We start from the raw sequence: 20,105 nt of genomic DNA on the forward strand, positions 1-20,105 counted from the left end.
TGTCGCAGCACACAGAGCCATTCTACGACGAGCCCGACAGGAAGAACTACAACAGCTACAGAATGTACCTGTCGTCCCCTCAAGGCTACGGAGACGAGCCCTACGAGGACGAGCCGGTCCACCTGACCCCGTCCTCGCCTGACGGCTACGCCAGCCAGTCGCTCCGGTTCAAAGCCAACACCAACTACGTGGACTTCTACTCCACCACGCGGAGGCCTTCAAACAGGGCCAACAAGTTCACCGGCTCCCCCGACTCCTGGGTGTAGAGACGAGAGCGTGTGTGTGTGTGCGTGTGTGAGGGTGTGAGGGTGAGGATGCATGTGGATGTGTGTGCATCTGTGTTGAAACTGTGCTGAATGACCAGGGCTCTGTTTGCTGCACAGCTTTTGACTGAGTTACATCTCGTGAAAGTGAAAGTGAAGTTGAGGAGGAGACTTCCTGTTTCGAGTCAGAGTTAGCAAACCTCAACACAGGGTTCCTGCAGATCCTTGAAAAGTCTTAAAAGGCATTGAATTCATAACTCTAAAAATAAGGCCTTAATTGGCATTAAAATGTCTTAAATCCAATTTTCAAAAGTCTTAAAAATCTAACCACATTAATAAGATTTATGTTAGATTGAACTAAAAAATATTTAGCAAAACGTATCTATTTTTCAAAAAGAATTCACTGATTTATTGTCATGGCAACATCGTGTAATCACAAAAGCAGAACTAACAAATCAGTGATGTGGCTGCACCAGGATCTTTCAGAGCAGACGCATGTCTTGGTTTTAACTACGGTGCCTGGAGAGGGAAAAAAAGGTGAAAAACTAGCAAAAAAAATCCAAAAGTGGCTTAGGAAAATTGATTATGGCAGCAAACTTGGAAATTAAATTTGAAATTAAATGTCAGAAAACGTGTAAAAATTCCAAAAATGTTTCTGACAGTGGTCAAAAAAAAAAATTATGGGGGCAAAATAGGAATAAAGGTATAAAAACAGGCTTAAAAAGATAAAAATGGTCCAAAAGTGGGACAAAGTGTATGAATGAAGGTCAAAAAAGGGATAAAAATTGCAAAAACTGGGCAAAAATGGTATGAAAGAGGATAATAAATAGGTGCATAATAGGTATGAAATGCAAAAAAAAAAGGGAAAAAATTGCAAAAAAATCCAAAAGTAGCTTAGGAAAATAGTTTTTGGTAGCAAAATTGGGAATTAAATTTGATATTATTACAAAAATGTTTCTGACAGTGGCCAAAAAATAATGAATGGGGGCCAAAATAGACATAAAGCTGTAAAAATGGGGTTAAAAAGAAGACAAAAAGTGATGTTTTATTTAAAATAAACATTGGGTTAAAATGGCCTCTCACCCAGGTAAATCATGTGGTGTTTTTATTTTGTTTTTTTGTTTGTTTCAATTGTGGTTCGTTGTCAACTTGGTCTTAAATTTGATTTCAAACGGCCTCAAAAAAGTCTTAAAAAGTCTTAAATTTAACTTGGCTTGAGCTGTAGGAACCCTGCAACATGAAGTTTGATTTATCACCAAGAGGCCGCTCACGAGATTCAAATGGTTGAGCTGTTTTATTTCAATCAGAGTTGGAAATTAAACCTTTTTTTTATATTTATCTTGCAAATAACGAAGAGATGATTAAAAACCACGAAGATGAACTCCGTCAAAAGCTGCTTCTTGGGAAAAAAAAAGCCCGGACATTGTTGTTCAGAGTGTTTAAGGTCAACAGATTTCATTTCTCTCTGCAGTGAAAGCGTGCAGTGTGGTGGCTTTAAGACATAAATATTCATCATCAACACGAGGGAACGCTGTAAAAAGACAAAACCTGGGACAAATATTATTGACAGTCAGGGTAAGAAAACACACACACACACACACAGACACACACACACAACCCTGAGGCTCCTCTCTTCTTAATATTAGTCCCTGGTTTGCAGAGGAGACGTCACCTCACAGAGAACCTTTAAAGACTCAGAGATCCGCGGTTACTCCTGTAACTTTTCTGTGAGTTGGCCAAAAAGTGCAGTATATCATAAAACGTGTGAAATATGTGACAAACATGTGAAAATGTATTTGTACAGATGCAATGGTTAAAGCGTCCTGTTCCATTGTTGTACTCAATATGTAGAACTTTCTATGTGATTGTGTGAAGAAGATTTTTCTATTATTTATTGATTCTTTTTATTCATTTAACTCGTGACCTGACCAAAATACCCCATCTGTCTGTTCTGTCCCAAAACTGATGATGATGATGATGATGATGTGCAATGTTACAGAGGGAAATCTATGTATAGGGATTAAAGATTATATCACGACCGGATCCTTCGTCTTGTTTTGACAGAGAAGAGAAGCAGAGTTAAACAGATCGCTCTTTATTGGCTTTAATTGCATCAGTCGTAGATATATGAAGAGTTTTCTGACTCCACAGCCCAAAAACAAAACAAAGGAACGTAGAAATAAAAAGCAGAATGTACATCCTGATGAGGTAAAAGCACAAAAACATCCTCGTCGTCTCCTCCCTGAGCATGCCGTCAACACAAGCTCCACTTCATGCAGTTACATTCACGGTTTCGTCGCGTACAATCGTCCCCATCGAAACAAACACTTGGACGTCAGATTAAGAAGCTGTTGTGCATTCAGAAACATGCTAAAGAAAGCAGTGCAGACGTTTAGTACGTTAGATTAAAGGGAAATTACAATCTGTCATTTCGCAGAGTAAGTCTGTATAAAGTGATCGATGCTGAGCAAAGGTGAGTCTGTTATCCAGGTGAATCTAAAGGCACAAGGTGTGGCAGAGTGAAAACAGACTCTCTTTAAACCTGGGAGCTCATTGGTGTCGTGATCTGATAAGAAGGTCTCTGATTGGCTGATCAGGAGTCCTGGGAGCGCCTGATTGGCTGGTCAGTGTTCCACTAAGACTACAGAAAACTTTCAGAGACACCTGTGGGAAGATTTAGTTAAAGCTTTTCAATAATTCAGGGGAAGTTTTGATTTGTTTTCAGCTGCTTACATTCTGCTTCTTGTCTTTTCTTTTTAGATGATTGTCACCTGAAGGTAGGCGAGAGATTTAAACGGGTAAAAAGTGCCAGGAAGTCTAAAAAGACGACGCAAAGTGTTGGTACAGGAATGCAAAAAAAAAAAGTTATTAGCTGCGTGATTTTAATTTCTGTCTGCAACCAGGCACCGCTCTCCGAGGTAAAGTAAACCAGTCTGTGTCCTCAAAGATCAAACTTAAATAGAAACAAAACAACCTCAAACTTGCTGCTCCATCCCTCAGGGCCTCATTTAGAAAGATTACACTTTAAATAAGCAACACAACGTATTTAATCCTCATAAATCAAGCAGTTTGAAGCAGGAAAGTCCTGTCGGCGTCTCTGATTGAAGGAAAACTTTTTATCAAGCTGATTGTTCCCTAAATGAGGCCTCTGAAATCTACATTTATGTCTACATATATCAGTATTTACACCAGGTGATGTTTGCTTCTCAGAGTCAGTCTGTCGTGATGGCCTCCCATTGGTGCTCCAGCAGGAGGGGCGGGGCTCGTGGCGTCCAGGTGAGGTGATGGGCATGCGTTGAGTCGTTAATGGTCTGTCTGCAACGAGAAAAGATGATCTTAGTGGTTAAATCGAGCAGCAGGAAGCAAACACACACTCCTCTCCAGCTGACTCACAGCGTTCAAACTGCTGCGGTGGTTTTAGTTGTGGGTGTAGACTCCCCCGGCTCTGATGGAGCTGCAGATGGGCGACGACAGCGGGTGATGTCCGGGCCGGATGGGCTTTGCTGCAGCACAGATGAAGAGAAAGGTGAAACCCTGGAGGCATTTAGCTCATTGAGGTGTGAGTGTGAACCTGCAGCTCACCGATCTGCGCCGAGTAGCCCCTCCTCGCCATGTTCTTGGCGCGGACGGCCTCTTTGATGCGGTCCACCTCCTGCTGGTAGCGTTTGCGGTCCCTCATGGCGTTTTCCTTGGCCTCCTTCAGCGCGTTCTCCAGAGCTTTGACTCGCTCTGCCGTGGCTCGCAGACGCTTCTCCAGTTTGGGCAGCTCGCAGCGGAGGTCGGCGTTGTCTCGGACCAGCTGTGAGGTCAGGTAAAGGTGTTTGATTTCACCAATCATGTCTCAGCTTGGATCTGTGTGTCTGACAGGTGCGTCTCCTGGTCTTTACCTGCTTGTGGACCTTGGTGAGTTGCTCCAGGTTGTTCTCCAGGAAAGAGATCTTCTGTTTCTGAGCCACGTTTCCCAGCCCCTCCTCACAGTCCAGCTCTGCACTCTGAAAACACACACACACACACACACACACACACACACACACACACACGTGAAGCTGGCAGGTTCATGGGACAGTCAGCACCAGCATGAGAGGACGAAGAACTTGTACCTTCTTGACTCGGGTGGTGAGGTCTTGGACGAAGAGTTTGCGCAGGTTGTGAAGAGTCTGGAGCTCTTTGGCCTGATGGAGAAAACGGAGGATTTAGAGTCCAGTTGGTTTGATCTACACCTGTCTCTGTGGAGCAGTGGCTCTGGTCCCTGACTCTCACCCCTAAGGTTGTGGGTTTGAATCTTAGTGAAGGATTTTTAAAGTTCAGTGTCTGAGAGGAAGAACATCAAATAGAAGAAAAACTTGATGCTGTCAGTGTCTGTGTAGCTCAGGAGCTTAAGACTCTGACTCTGGATGATCAAGTCATGGGTTCGAATCTTGCTCCCTTTCACTTCTTGTCACATCCTCTCTCCAAAGGAAGCTAAAACTTTGTGTGCACCTGCCAGGTGTGTGCCTCCATAGCCTAGGGGTTAAGGATGTGGACTGGTGATCCACAGGTGGTGGGTTCATATCCTGCTCAGGTCTCGGTTGAGTTTTCAAATCTTACTACCAAAATATAGATGATATACGCGCCCGGAGCTCAGTCCAGACTTGCCCTGGCTGTGGCTAAATTGGGAGAGACGCCGAGTTTGGAAACGTTGGGGGCTGAAGCCACGAGTTCGATCCTGCTGTCCGGCCGGGGCTAGGGGGGGGCGGATTCCCCTCCGAGGTTTCGGAGAGTGTCCCCTGGGGGTTATACCACAACACATGCCAACTTGCTGATATTTTGATGAGGCAATAGCAATAGCAATAGCAATAGCAATAGCAATAGCAATAGCAATAGCAATAGCAATAGCAATAGCTAATGCTAAGCTATTGCTAAAGCTAAGCTATGCTATTGCTAATGCTATTGCTAAGCTATTGTTGATGCTATGCTAAGCTAATGCTTTAATTTAGCTAATTTATTAGATAAGTTAATTATGACTAATTAAAAAAGTTTCTAAAGAAACTTTTTACAAAGTTTCTTAACTGTAACGTACAAAGGAAAGACACTTTTCCTACGTACAAAGTAAAGTTTCTTAAGAAACTGTCTAACATATGTTAAGTGTCTTATTACGGTAGGCGGTGGTGGTTAAGGTAATTCATAATAATCTAGTCTAGTCTAATCTAGTCTTCATAATACTTCATGCTAACTTGTATTAGTGTATTAGCATGTGCATTAGCATGTGCTTTAGCATTAGCTTTAGCATTAGCATTAGCTTTAGCATTAGCTTTAGCATTAGCATTAGCTTTAGCATTAGCTTTAGCATGCTTCATCAAGACTTCAGCCGGTTCCCATGTCTTGCGGTATAACCCCCAGGGGACACTCTCTGAAACTTCGGAGGGGAAACGGCCCCCCCCTAGCCCCGGCCCGGCAGTGGAATCGAACACGTGGATTTCATCCCCCAACGGTTACTCACTCAGCGTCTCATCCAACTCAGCCACCACCGAGGCAATTCAACACAGAGCTCCGGGCGCGTATATCATCTATATTTTGGTAGTAAGACTTGAAAACTCAACCAAGGTATGAGCAGGGTTTGAACCCACCTCCTGTGGATCACCAATCCACCTCCTTAACCCCTTGGCTATGGAGACACACACCTGGCAGGTGCACACAAAGTTTTAGCTTCCTTTGGAGAGAGGATGTGACAAGAAGTGAAAGGGAGCAAGATTCGAACTCATGACTTGTTGATTTAGAGTCGGGGTCTTAAGCTCCTGAGCTACACAGACACTGACAGCATCAAATTTTTCTTCTATTTGATGTTCTTCCTCTCATACACTGAACTTTAAAAATCCTTCACTAAGATTCGAACTCATGACTTGTTCATTCAGAGTCAGAGTCTTAAGCTCCTGAGACACAGACACACTGACAGCATTGAATTTTTCTTCTATTTGATGTTCTTCCTCTCAGACACTGAACTTTAAAAAATCCTTCACTAAGATTTGAACCCACGACCTTGAGAGTCATAGTCAGGGACCAGATCCACTGCTCCACAGGGACACATGCAAACCCCAACACAGGACTCTAAATCCTCCTCTTTACGTCTGGAGGCTACAGGCATAGCAGAGTAAAATCACTGGAGGGCGCCATTTTTAAAAGCTTTCAAGCTGTTTCAAAACAAAAATGAGGCCTGAATCGCTTGAAACAAGTAAAATAGAAGATCTGCTAATAGAGCAAGAAAAATTTAATAGAAAACTTGCTTGAAAGTAGAATAATGTCTTAATACAAGAAACTTTTCTCTTATTTCACTGGCATTTTTTTTATTGTCTTTTTTGTCTTTGAATAACTTGAAACAAGACATTTTTCTGGACCAGTCAGGTGAATGTGGCTCATTTTAAGTCTAAGAAGACATTTTCTACTGAAAACAAAACAAAAACACTTGATAAGATGGAGCAAGAATCACAACGTTTAATGAGATGATGTTTGACACAACAGAAAAGTGATGAAGGTTGAATAAAATCTGCAAAAAGAAGAGAAAGATGGTTAGTGTTTGTTGTTCTTGAACTCACCACGGTCTCCTCCAGGCCCTTCAGGTCCTCTCTGGCCTGCTCCCTCTGCTCGTTCAGGAGTCTGTGCACAAAGCAGAACGTTGAACAAACACACAGAGAGGAGAGGAGTCAGAGACAGGCCACGCTGAGGTGTCTCCAGGTACCTACATGAGTTTGTGCAGCTTGGCATCTTTCTCCTGCTCCTCGCTCTTCAGTTTGTCGTAGTCTGACATGAGTCTCTCCTGCTCCAGCAGCAGGCCCTGGTTCAGACTGAGAGGAGAGCGGGTTCATGCAGAGACAGAGGATTTTTCTTTTTCTCTATGATGGTGACGTTTGACGTCTGCTTACTCTGTGAGCTCGTCCAGCATCCTCTGCTTGTCTACGATCTCGTCTCGGAGGCGGCTGAGCTGCTTGTGGTGAGCCTCGCGGTGGTTCTCCAGCTGCTCCTCCAGAGTCTTGTAGAAACACAAACAGGTGGTGAGATTTGAAGCAGTTTGTCCAGCTGTGTGTTTCCTTTCCAGCCTCTCCTCACCTTCATGTCAGCGTCTCCTTCCTGTCTGCAGATGTCCTCCTTCTCCTTCTCCTCTCCTGACAGCTCGTGTCTTTTCTCTGAGGAGCAAAAGGAGACAACACGCTCAGGACGTCATGTATGACTCAGTCAGGGTATGACAGGGTGTGATGTCGTCATGTGCTGACCGTGAGCCTGCAGCTTGGCGAGCTCCTCGGTCAGAGCGTCCTGGCTCTCCTCCAGCTGTCTCTTCTTCTGCTCCATGTTCTGCATGTAGTCGGTCAAAGACTTGATCTTGGCCTGGTGCTGCAGAGACACAGAAACAGGCTCAGGAGGAGATTCAGACGCTGGAGGAGAGGAGAGGAGCTGAGGTGTGTTCCTACCTGTGAGATGAGCAGCTGACAGGACGCCAGCTCCTTCTCATTGGCCTGGATCTTGCGGTGTGCGTCGGCCTGCGTGCTCTCCAGCTGTTTGCTGCGGTTCACCAGAGACTTCACCTCCGACTTCATCTTACTGATGTAGAGACGAGCCACGGTGAACTCCTCCTCCACCGCCGAGCCGTTCCCCTTCGACTCCGAGGACTGAGGGGAGGCAGAGGAGAGGTGTGGGGCAAGGAGAGCACGTTGATGAGTGTGTGACAGTGTGTGTGTGTGTGTGTGTGTTCTTACTGCAGCTGCCTTGACGTCGCTGGTGCCGATGATGGCGCCGATGTCGCTGAGGTCTCGCAGCAGCAGGTTGAGGACTTCTGCAGCTCTCTTCCTCTGCAGACCGTTGAGCTCCTGCAGCTGACTCAGCTCCCTCTGCACGGCTGACAGCAAGGCCTGTCCACACACACACACACACACACACACACACACACAGGTGTCAGAGTACCAGGATGAACACAGACTGAAGCTAACGGCGTCCTGCTCCTCACCGTCTTGTGCTGCAGCTCCTCCGTCAGCTGCAGGTTGGCCTGCTCCCTCTCCTCCACCTCCTGGCTCTTCTGGTCGTAGTTGACAGCCAGCTCCTCCAGCGCCTGCAGCACCTCCTTCACCTCCTCCTTGGCCAGCTCGTTCTCCGTCTGCAGCCGGCACAGCTCCTCCTGGATCTTCTCGTAGTCGCGGCGTGTGGATGCGAGCAGCTGGTGGAGACACAGGTCGTCAGAGAGTGGATGATAAAAACATCAAACATCTTAAATCTCTGACTGTGACTCATCGGGCCGTGGGACAGACCTCTTCCTGGTCCAGCATCTGCTCTTTGAGCTTCTCGGCCAGCTGGCTGTGCTGGTTGATCTCGTCGTCCTGCGAACACATCAGATCATCGTCATTATTTGAAGCAGGATGAGCTCTGGAGGTTTTGTTGAAGCTGCGCTCACCTTGTCATCCAGCTGCTTGTACAGGTTGGTGATGTCCTCCTCATATTTGCGCCGCTCCTCTCCGCTGACAGAGACGCCTCCTCCGGCCGGCGGCAGGTTGTCGATGACGGGGGTGTTGTCGTTCTGCTCGATGCTCCTCTGATCTTTGGAGCTCTGCTGCTCGTCCTCAGGAACGCTCTCACCTGGAGCAGGAAGAGAAGGTGGAAGCTGAAACTCCTGTTTGCTTTGTGTCGTCTGGTGAGAGCATTCGTCATCACAGCGTGCTGAAGGAGCAGGACTCCACCCTGATGGAGGACGCTGCTCCCATCATGCAGTGCGGTTAAGGCCACAGGAGGAAGGAGGGAAAGGTAAGGAGAGCTGCTGATAACTAAACTGATCTGGAGCTAAAGAGAGCAGCCACATTGGATTAAAAAAAAAACAGAAACACAACTCACAGAGGGAGGGAGGCGGGTTTTGCTGGTTGCTAAGCAACAGACTTGAAAAAACAGGAAGGATGCTGAATTTGTGAACTTAAACCTTTAGTTAGGAAAGACTTCGAGCCTCCCTGACCTCTGACCTCTGCTCCTGTCGTCATCTCACCGTTCCTCCAGCGGTTCAGCTCAGCCTCCAGCCTCTGGATGATGTTTTTCAGGCTCTTATTCTTCTCCTTCTCCTTCTCAAACTTCTTCTTCCACTCCTCGGCCGTCAGCTCCAGGTTCACAGACACCGTGTTCTTGATGGTCTTCGCTCTGAAAGAGTCAAATAAAACATGCGTCAGACTTTACTCTGCTACATCTCAGACTGCTGCTCCTCTTCATCTCCTCTGAGAGTCTGTGCACAGGACTGAAGGCAGGTCACACAGACTTTCATTAAACAAGAAGAGGAGGAAACACGGAGACGAGGGATTTAAAACAACAACAGAAACAGGAAGGTGCAGAAACAATCTCCAACATGTCTGGAGCTGTGGAAGTGGAATCATACCTCTGTCCAAACATGAGGGTGGACTTGGTCTCTGCCTCGTTGTAGACGGACGGCGAGCAGCAGATGATGATGGTGGTGCGGCAGTTTCCTCCCAGAGAATCCTGCAGGATGCGAGTCATCTTACTGTCTCTGTAGGGCACGTGGCTTTTCTGGAAAACAACATTTTAATTCTCAAACACACAGCACTGGAAGAAGTGATCAGATCTTTTCTTACAGGGTGAAATATTCTTACAGTGCCTTCAGCCAGAGCTGAAATGACGTTTCCCAGAGCTGAGAGAGACTTGTTGATGTTCTTTGCTTCATCCAACACAGCTCCCTCTGCTCCCGTCTTACTGACCTGTTCACACAGACGACATACAGGCTTAACACACCCAGCAGCTTTTCCCAACCTTCAGCAGAGTTTGTTTTCAACAAGCAGACCTTCTCGCTGCCCGCCAAGTCCACCAGGTAGAGCTTTCCTGACAGCTTCTTCTCTGTCTCTATGTTTTCCTGCTTGATGTTGATGAGGAAGATGCTGTGGCTGCGAGAGCTGTGCTCATTCATGTCTGGAAGATAATTAAAACATGTCATCTCTATTTGTGCACACATATCAGATGCATGCATGGATCAACAGTGAGTAAGTGAATAATGACAGATGCTGAACACAGATACACACTGGTCACTGCAACATGCCGGTTGGCTTTCCCCTCATCGATGACATCCATCACCTCCTCTGGACTGGACACAAAACGCTCTGTACACCCCTGACACAGAAAAGAAAGATTTATCACCATTCACAAGTGTTTCTGTCCCCATAAGTTAGAAAACAAACTTATTTAACTTTTTGGATTAAAAAAAAAACAATGTTTGCAAAGGCAAATCAAGAGTATTTCACACATTAATTCTTCAAATATGAAAGACGGATTAAAAAAAGAACACTGGCTTAAATAATACTAACAGCAACCGGTTAAAATAACTATAAAACGATGCAAACATCAAAAACTGAAAGACCGGAAGCATGTGCTAAAGAGTAAAGTTGATTTCCAACAAGTTATGGTTCAGGTTAACTTACCAGTGAGACACACGTTTACAGCTTAAAACTACTTTGATAAAGCGTAAATAAATGTATAAGCCACATAGTTTGACTGACCACATGAAACACACGATTAAAACACTTTAACATTACATTTACACCGAGAGTGGAAAAAAAACTGCAAAATTTGGCAAAAGTGGGGAAAAGTGGGTATTTACGCCATCTTGTGGGCAAACATGTGAACTACAACCACACAGTAAAGTTAGAACAATTGTTTTCGTTTTGTATTTCCGGTCAATCAAGTTTTAATCAATGACATATATCAAGTACTTCCGCTACATTTAAAACGTTAATTTTAACGTTTATTGATTAGTTCACATACAGAAAATGTACTATACAATAATTAAACTAATTTACAACCCGGATACTCATTTTGGTAACAGTATTAGTCTTCTTGAATTTTTTTTTTTCCTTTATGGGTAAGGCTTCGATCGTATTTTTTGCATAAATGAAGATAAGAAGCAAACGGTGTCAAGGTCATACTTTTAGGTACGAAACAATATTCTGGGTGCTAACGTTAGCACAAGTTAGCTTTTCTATCGTTATTTCTTTGTCAATATTTGTCGAAATATTTTGTTGTAGACTTCACAAAAATTCCAAAACACCACAGTCGAATTTCTTTCCATTGTCGTATCAATTTAATATAATTATACTAACGGCCACCGGTTTAAATAACTATTAAACGATGTAAACATCGAAAGCTGAAAGACCGGAAGTCTGTGCGAAAGAGTAAAGTTGATTCCCAACTGCATTTCCGGTGGATTACACACACAGAAATTCCGCCTGGGTTGTTAGAGAAGTGAGACAAAATCAAATCTAAGACCGAACAAAAGTCTTTCCCCGTCCTTTCTTATAACAGGGGCTTTGAAATGACTCATTTTAATTTTTTACCGGCTGGAATTATCGTCGTATATAAAAAAAAGCATTGTTAATAAAAAGCTGAATATGAATAACTACATCCCTATAAACAACAGAACATGCAAAACGTCTGACATTTTATGTAACGAGGTGAAACTGATCAATTCTACATCTAGTCAGACAGAAAACCTCAGCTGCTAAATTAACAGGGGTTAAAGGATTGAAACAGAACTTTAAAACGTTTCAGAGGGGTTGACTTACCAGTGAGACACACGTTTACAGCTTAAAACTACTTTGATAAAGCGTAAATACATCTATGAGCCACATAGTTTGACTGACCACATGAAACAGACGATTAAAACACTTTAACATTACATTTACACCGAGAATGGGAAATAAACCTGCAGAAATTTGGCATAAGTAGGGAAAAGTGGGTATTTACGCCCTCTTGTGGACAAACATATGAACTACAACCACACAATAAAGTTAGAGCAATTGTTTTCGTTCTGTACGTCCGTTTAATCAAGTTCACATCAATGAAAATTAGCAAGTACTTCCGTTACATTTAAAACGTTAATTTGAGCGTTTATTGATCAGTTCACATATAGAAAATGTACTATACAAATAAAAAAAAAAATTAACAACCCTGATACTCATTTTGGTAACAGCATTAGTCTTCTTTTATAAATTTTTTACTTGTTAAGGCTTCGTTCGTATTCTTTGAATAAATGAATACAAGAAGCAAAAACGTGTCAAGGTTATACGTTTAGGTACGAAACGATACTAAGGGGACTTTTTAACGGTCTTAGATTTGATTTTGTCTTACTTTTCTCACAACCCAGGCGGAGTTTCTGTGTGTATAATTCACCGGAAATGCAGTTGGAAATGTACCACAGACTTCCGGTCTTCAGCTTTCCTTGTTCACATCGTTTAATAGTTATTTTTATCCGGTTGCCGTTAGTATAATGATATAAAATCTAAACGAAAATGGAAAGAAATTCGACTGTGGTGTTTTTGAATTTTTGTGAAGTCTACAACTTAATATTTTGGCAAATATTGACGGAGAAATGACGGTAGAAAACCTAACTTGTGCTAATGTTAGCACACAATTGTTTCGTACCTAAACGTAAGACCCTTACAAGTTTTGCTTCTTGTCTTCGTTTTTTTTAAAGAATTGAACGAAACCTTACCAGTTAAGTAAAAAAAATAACATAAGAAGACTATTGCTGTTACCAAAATGAGTACACAGGTTGTAAATTAATTTTATTATTTGTATTGCACATTTTCTGTACGTGAACTGATCGAAAACGTTAAAATTAAAGTTTTAAATGTAACGGAAGTACTTGCTAATTGTCATTGATGTGAACTTGATTAAACGGAAGTACAGAACGAAAACAACTGCTCTAACTTTATTGTGTGGTTGCAGTTCACATGTTTGTCCACAAGATGGCGTAAATACCCACTTTTTCCTACTTTTGCCAATTTCTGCAGTTTTTTTTTCCACTCTCTGTGTAAATGTAATAAAAATTGGTTTAATTGTGTTTTAAGTGGTCAGTATGTGGCTGATGGATTTTTTTTTACCCTTTATCAAAGTAGTTTTAAGCCATAAACGTGTGTCTGACTGGTGGGTTGACCCCTCTGAAACGATCTGAAGTTCTGAATCAAACCTCTAACCCCTGTTAATTTAGCAGCTGAGGTCTTCTGTCTGACTAGATGAAAAAATAATCAGTTTCACCTCGTTACATAAAATGTCTGCATAAATTGCATGTTCTGTTGTTTATAGGGATGTAGTGATTCATACTCAGCTTTTTATTAACAATGTTTATTTTTCTATTTATTTAATTATTTTTTTTTTGATACCACTATAATTCCAGACGGTAAAAAATTAAAATGAGTCATTTCAAAGCCCCTGTTATAAGAAAGGACGGGGAAAGACTTTTTGTTCGGTCTTAGATTTGATTTTGTCTCACTTTTCTCACAACCCAGGCGGAGTTTCTGTGTGTATAATCCACCGGAAATGCAGTTGGATATCTAGCACAGGCTTCCGGTCTTTCAGCTTTACTTGTTTACATCGTTTAATAGTTATTTTTATCCGGTTGCCATGAGTAAAATTATATAAAATCTAAACGAAAATGGAAAGAAATTCGACTGTGGTGTTTTTGAATTTTTGTGAAGTCTACAACATAATATTTGGGTAAATATTGACCGAGAATTGACGGTAGAAAACCTAACTTGTGCTAATGTTAGCACTCAGAATATTGTTTCGTACCTAAACCTACAACCCTCACACGTTTTTGCTTCTTGTCTTCGTTTATTCAAAGAATATAAACGAAGCCTTACCCATTAAGTAAAAAAAAAATAACATAAGAAGACTATTTCTGTAACAAATTGAGTATACGGGTTGTAAATTAGTTTTATTAGTTGTATAGTACATTTTCTGTACGTAAACTGATCAATAAACCTTCAAATTAACGTTTTAAATGTAACGGAAGTACTTACTAACTGTCATTGATGTGAACTTGATTAAACGGAAGTACAGAACGAAAACAATTGCTCTAACTTTATTGTGTGGTTGCAGTTCATACGTTTGTCCACAAGATGGCGTAAATACCCACTTTTTCCTACTTTTGCCAATTTCTGCAGTTTTTTTTCCACTCTCTGTGTAAATGTAATGAAAAATTGTCTTTTATTGTGTTTTAAGTGGTCAGTATGTGGCTGATGGATTTATTTACCCTTTATCAAAGTAGTTTTAAGCCATAAACGTGTGTCTCACTGGTAAGTTAACCCCTCTGAAACGATCCAAAGTTTGAATCTAACCTTTAACCCCTGTAAATGTAGCAACTGAGGTTTTGTGTTAGACTAGATAAAGAATTGATCAGTTTCACCCCTGACACAGAAAAAATAAAGATTTATGACCATTCATAAGTGTGTTTCTTCCCCCATAATAAAGAAAACAAACTTATTTCCCTTTTTGGATAAAAGAAACAATGTTTTCTAGGCATATCAAGACTATTTTACACATTAATCCTATAAATATGGAAGACAGAGTAAAAAAACAACACTGGCTTCAATTTCCCTGATTCTTGTTCACTATCTCTTTTGTTCGTTTCAAAAAACAGGGTCCCTCTAACCCCTTTCATCTAAAAGCCCAGGTCTTTAATTACGAACATACTGCAGCCGCCCTCCTGTAATTGATTCAGCACGATAACCCAGCGTTAACCTCAGGAACCAATCAGGTGGCGGTTACAACTAGCTGCGCCGTCGCTTTTGTATGATTGGTTAAACAAACGAACCAATCAGGAGAAGGCGGCGACAGGCCATTCCGCTACTCTTCCCTGATTGGTGGAGCATTGCGTTAACCTCATAAACCAATCAGAAGAAGACGCAAATATGATGTGCCGTTACTTCTCGGTGATTGGTCAAGCGTTGCGGTAACTTGATAAACCAATCAGGACAAGGCGGCGAAATGAGGTCCCGTTACTGTTCCATGATTGGTCGAGCGCTCGACCAATCATGGAACAGCGATAGCACAGCGATTGCAACCCTCACCTGATTGGTTGATGGGGTTTACGCTGGGTAAATTGTTTTAATCGTGTGTTTCATGTATTCAGTGGAAATATAAGGCTAATAGCTTTATTTAGCCTTTATCAAAGTAGTTTTAAGCCATAAACGTGTGTCTTTCTGGTAAGTTAACCCCTCGGAAACGATCCGAAGGTCTGAATCAAACATCTAACCCCTTTAAATGTAGCAGCTGAGGTTTTATCTTTCAGCTTTTGATGATTATATCGTTTTAATAGTTATTTAAACCGGTTTCTGTTGGTAAAATTATCTTAAATTGATACGAAAATCGCTAGAAATTCGACTCTTGTGATCTGGATTTTTTTTAAGTCTAGAAAATAATATTTCGACAAATATTGACGGAGAAATAACGGAAGAAAACCTAACTTGTGCTAATGTTAGCACCCATAATATTGTTTCATACCTAAACCTACAACCCTCACACGTTTTTGCTTCATGTCTTAGTTTTTTTTTTTAAAGAAAATTAACGAAGCCTTACCCATTAAGTAAAAAAAATAACATAAGAAGACTACTGTGTTACCAAAATGAGTAAACGGGTTGTAAATTAGTTTGATTATTTGTATAGCACATTTTCTGTACGTGAACTGATCAAAAAACGTTAAAATTAAAGTTTTAAATGTAGCGGAAGTTCTTGCTAATTGTTATTTACGTTAACTTGATTAAACGGAAGTACAGAACGAAAACAATTGCTCTAACTTTATTGTGTGGTTGTAGTTCAAATATTTGTCCACTAGATGGAGCAAATACCCACTTTTCGCTACTTTTGCCCATTTTCTGCAGGTTTTTTCCCACTCTCGGTGTAAATGTTATGTTAAATTGTTTTAATCGTGTTTCATGTGGTCTGTATGTGTCTGATGAATTTATTTCCCCTTTATCAAAGTAGTTTTATTTAAATCAATTAATTTAATTCATTTTAAAATCAATTACAGGAGGGCGACTGCAGAATGATCCTAACTGAGGACCTGGGCTGTCAGATGAAAGGGGATCCAAGGGGATCCCTGGTAACAAGGTGAGAGGACACCTGTTTTTTGAAACGAACACTAGAGATGGTCATTAAGAATTTGGAAAATTGAAGTCAGTGTTTTATTTTTTTTATCTGTCCTTCATATTTTAAGAAAAGGGTGAACTTGCACCTGCAAAAGGCTATATCAATGAAAGTTATATGAAGATTTACTTTTTAATAAATGACTTCAGAATAAATAATATGATAAAGATAAATTAATAAAGGAGAAATATCAAACATAGCTTGACTGACCTTGACGTAGGGCACTCTGTTTTTGTCTTCATGCACGGACAGATTCGTCTTTGACACTTTGAAAAGAGCAAAGCACATTTCAGACATGTGATGATACTTACAGCGATGTCTTGACCTTGTGGTTGTTTTTTTTTTTTTTACTATTTAGATCAATGATCTCATTTACCATCTAGCAGATCTCTGATCTTGTCCAGGTAGATCTCAAAATAGGAAACCTGCAGAGGTTTGCAGTAGCATCACTTTTTGTAATGAGCATGAGCATAAAGTGCATGAAAAGCTGGAAATCTAACATATTTATTGACATATCTTCTGTTTTTTTTTTTTTTTTACCTTGATGTGAAACTCCAGGTTCTCATCCATGGAGTAGATGTGATCAAAGATGTCGTGGGCGATGCGAGGGATGATTCCCATCAGCTGGGGGTCGTGCAGTTTCCCCTGAACACAGCACAGAGATCAAAGTTTATCACACTAGTGAGAAATTAATCACTAAGAGAAAGAGCAACGTTCAGATGCACAGATAAATGTATAAACAGATGAGATTTTTCATCACAGCTCAGACCTGAGGATTTTACTTATATTTTATGTCTATTCTTTTATATTTTATCTCATTTATTCTCCTGTACAGCACTTTGTTTTAACTGTGGTTGTTTTTTAAAGTGCTTCACAAATAAAGTTGGATTGGATTATTGATTATATCACTATTTTCTCTCATTGTGAATGAAACAGGATGCTGATCTTCTGTAAGTGCAGATTTTGCTTTTTCAGCCTTAAATCAACTTCAAACGTTCTCACACAGCCTTTGAAATCTGGTAAATGTGGTGATGTGAAGGAGTTGAAACAGCTTTTTATCCCTCAGAGCTTCTCATCGTATGAGCTTGACTGGATTTAGTGTTTATTTTAATTCTGTTACACAATGCCTGCTGTGCTCTGAGTCCTCTGGTTGCACACTCAGAGTCTCATAAAGTGAGCCTCTCACCTCCATGGTGTGTGTCTTCCCAGAGGACGTCTGTCCGTACGCAAAGATGGTCCCGTTGTAGCCACCCAGCACATCTAGAGCCAAGAAATCAGTTTTTGACTAATAAAATAAGACTTATCAGTGATGAAGAAGAGATTAAATGCATGCACGGTGCAGAAATATGAAGATTAAGGTTATGTAAGATCATTTCATCACTTCATCACAAGCTTCGTACCTTTAACGATCTGTTTGGCACACTGGTCGTACACTTGCTCCTGGGATGTGTTGGGAGGCAGCACCCGGTCAAAGACGTAAGGTTTACTCTGTTTTTGCAAACACAGAGGACATGATGACAACAAATTATCAATGCATGAGTAAAATCAGTAGCTTCCAGGATGTGTGAGCATCCATCACTCCTCCTCCCGCCCTTGTCAAACGTCTGACTCCACGTCTCAGGGGGTTTGAAGCCTCTCTGCTGCAAAAAGCAGCTATCAGCACTCAAACAGGGCAACAGCAGCACTCTGAATATGTCTGAACTTCCAAGATGAAGACGAGAAACTCCTGACACAAACAGTCTCTCAGAGAGGAGGGGATGTGTGATGTGTTTCTGCAGCAAAATCTTTTGTCGTGCATATTAATGTGCAAAATAGATGAAAATCTAACTGACATGAGGTGACCAGTCTTCCTTGTCAGCTCCACCCACCCAGGACTCCCAGGAGGGGAAAACAAACACGAGGCCTGACAGATGTCCTTGCCTTACTGCACACAGAAGCAGGCTTGTTCCTGTACACACTGAGTCTAAACACAGAGCGCTGATGTTACCGCCGCCTCCTGATTCAGCACAAACAGAGAGTGCAGAGTCATCCTGGGGTTAACCTTTGACCTCAACAGGAACATCCTCTAAGTGCCTCTGATGATGAGAAATCAATACTCTCTCTGCAGAAAGTCTCCAGGTTTGAGCTGAAGCTGCTGCAGGAGGTGTTCATGCTTCATGTTTCTCCACACACACACACACACTCACACACTCATTTGACACTTTAATTAAACTGAAAGCAGGGGATCACAGTGAGGTCATGTGACATTAACTCCTCTAAAGCCACAGACTGTGTTGTTATTGCGCACTTGGCACCCCAGCCCCCTGCAGGGCTCCAGGTGACTGCAGGTTTAGCATCTCCAGCCTCACACACACACACACACCTCAGCATCACAGCAGATCATGCGCTCTGAGTTTTACCGTAATGACCACGGTGTCGTCCTCCTTGAATTTGGGGATGTACTTGTCTCCTCGGTTGATCTCGGCCTCGTTGAGGGGCCTGAAGCGACACATCACCCTCACCCCGCACTCTGCAGCATCCATCATGTCTGCTGCCTCTGTTTACACCAGGCTTCAGGGATGATGCAGGTGCAGGCAGTTGACTAACACGGAGGGGAGTGAGGGGCTGCAGTGCGCAGGGTGGTGCGCCTCCACAGGGGCCTTAACGGGTCCCTTTATGTCCTGGGCCAAGTGAGAGTTACAGAATCACTGAGTATGAATCTAAAAGGCAATCAAAAGTCCGGTTTCCTGGTCCCTCACCTCAGGAGAGTCAAGAATCCTCCTGTTTTACCCGGTGCACAACGCGCCCTTCATCCAACCCAGAGATCTGGAGATCTCTTCGGCTGCGCCATGGCCGAACTGGATCCACCGCAGCGCTGCGTCCCGGAGAAGAGACCCAGACTTCGGTGTGCAGGCCCCCCCTCTGCAGCGAGGACTCGGAGAACCCAGCACCGAGCTGCGGGATGATGTGTTTCAGGCTCTCAGAGGAGGACTTACAGGCAGACTTGGTGGAAGCTGCGCGATTTGCAGAAAGAGAGCCCAGAGAAGATGCGCAGAGACAGCCGCATCGTCCTGTCTTGCGATGAAAGCGCGCTCCCTGCACGATGCTGCGGCGCGCACCCGAGCCCTGCATCAGCACCATCATTGCATCCGTGCCAGGGAGCGCGCACAGGCAGGAAAACTGCATGAATCCTTCTCTACGTGACTGTGCAACAAAAAATTATTGATTTATCACCAAAGAATCCCTAACTCCACCACCTGAGCCTTATAGAGCTTACCCAAACCACAGGAGTGTTTCTGGCTATTTCAAAGTTAATCTGGATTATTTTTTCTAATTATACCAGATTTAAAAAAATAAGGGACTGATTATTCATAAAAAAATATCAGTTTACTTTTAGCAGGAGGAATATTTTATATTTATAACTGAAATGTCAGTGACTGAGCTCAAAGTGAGGCATTTATTCTGTGTGGTGTTATTCTCATTGTGTCCACCGGAGGGCGCTGTTTGACCAAAAACCACTCCTTGTATGTATGGAGACCCTCTTTATCCCAGTTTTAAGACACATTAATATTAATAGAGAATAAGAAGCAGAAGACAGCAGGTTATTCAAGTAAGAGTGACCATGTTTTTAATATCTTAAACATCTGTGCAACATTGTTCAAAATGTTACATCACTGCATGACCTGTAATGTTTCACAATATTTACAAAAAATGCTGCTTACATCAAACCATTTAAAAAAAAAGTCCAAACAATCTCAAAATAATGGACTCTGACAAACTATCCCTAGCCCACATTAATGCAAAAAAGAAAAATGAACAAGAGCAATCAAGTGCACATCATACTTCACGCAAGTCTATTTTTTGTAAAGTATATATTAGTGAGAAAATATATACTTAATTACAAGTTGTAAAAATAAAATACTGACAATGAACGGG

At 42.2% G+C, this 20,105-nt stretch overlaps 2 protein-coding genes across 6 annotated transcripts in view; one reads left to right on the plus strand and one right to left on the minus strand.

Moving 5' to 3' along the window:
* LOC141785774 (plakophilin-4-like) overlaps positions 1-2,914 on the plus strand; it is a 25,000-nt gene extending 22,086 nt beyond the window's left edge. For all 4 annotated transcript variants that reach the window (XM_074664248.1, XM_074664249.1, XM_074664250.1 and 1 more), the window contains one exon: positions 9-2,914. In XM_074664248.1, the coding sequence (XP_074520349.1) occupies positions 9-266 (258 nt within the window). In that variant the 3' untranslated portion in view covers positions 267-2,914. The remainder of the gene's footprint in view (positions 1-8) is intronic.
* On the minus strand, positions 2,343-19,256 carry LOC141785776 (kinesin heavy chain-like). 2 transcript variants are annotated; one of them, XM_074664254.1, is made up of 27 exons: positions 18,929-19,256; positions 18,590-18,850; positions 17,591-17,678; positions 17,377-17,450; positions 16,731-16,835; positions 16,567-16,615; positions 16,401-16,456; positions 10,292-10,379; positions 10,057-10,181; positions 9,869-9,973; positions 9,637-9,785; positions 9,256-9,404; positions 8,677-8,858; positions 8,534-8,602; positions 8,236-8,442; positions 7,988-8,140; positions 7,703-7,900; positions 7,508-7,625; positions 7,344-7,420; positions 7,160-7,266; positions 6,980-7,081; positions 6,833-6,893; positions 4,364-4,435; positions 4,151-4,255; positions 3,846-4,062; positions 3,657-3,766; positions 2,343-3,574 (listed from the first exon to the last, which is right to left on the minus strand). In XM_074664254.1, the coding sequence occupies exons 2-26, from the start codon at positions 18,713-18,715 to the stop codon at positions 3,681-3,683; spliced, it is 2,868 nt and encodes a 955-aa protein (XP_074520355.1). In that variant the 5' UTR covers positions 18,716-18,850; positions 18,929-19,256; the 3' UTR covers positions 2,343-3,574; positions 3,657-3,680. The 2 variants fall into 2 exon arrangements, with proteins under 2 accessions (XP_074520355.1, XP_074520354.1); XM_074664253.1 differs by having other exon boundaries at positions 2,343-3,578.
* Positions 19,257-20,105: the final 849 nt, after the last annotated feature.

The sequence above is a fragment of the Halichoeres trimaculatus genome, unplaced genomic scaffold (genome assembly GCF_033239565.1).
Source record: "Halichoeres trimaculatus isolate MK-OKI-2021-1 unplaced genomic scaffold, fHalTri1.1 fHalTri1_scaffold_24, whole genome shotgun sequence".
Taxonomy (NCBI): domain Eukaryota; kingdom Metazoa; phylum Chordata; class Actinopteri; order Labriformes; family Labridae; genus Halichoeres; species Halichoeres trimaculatus.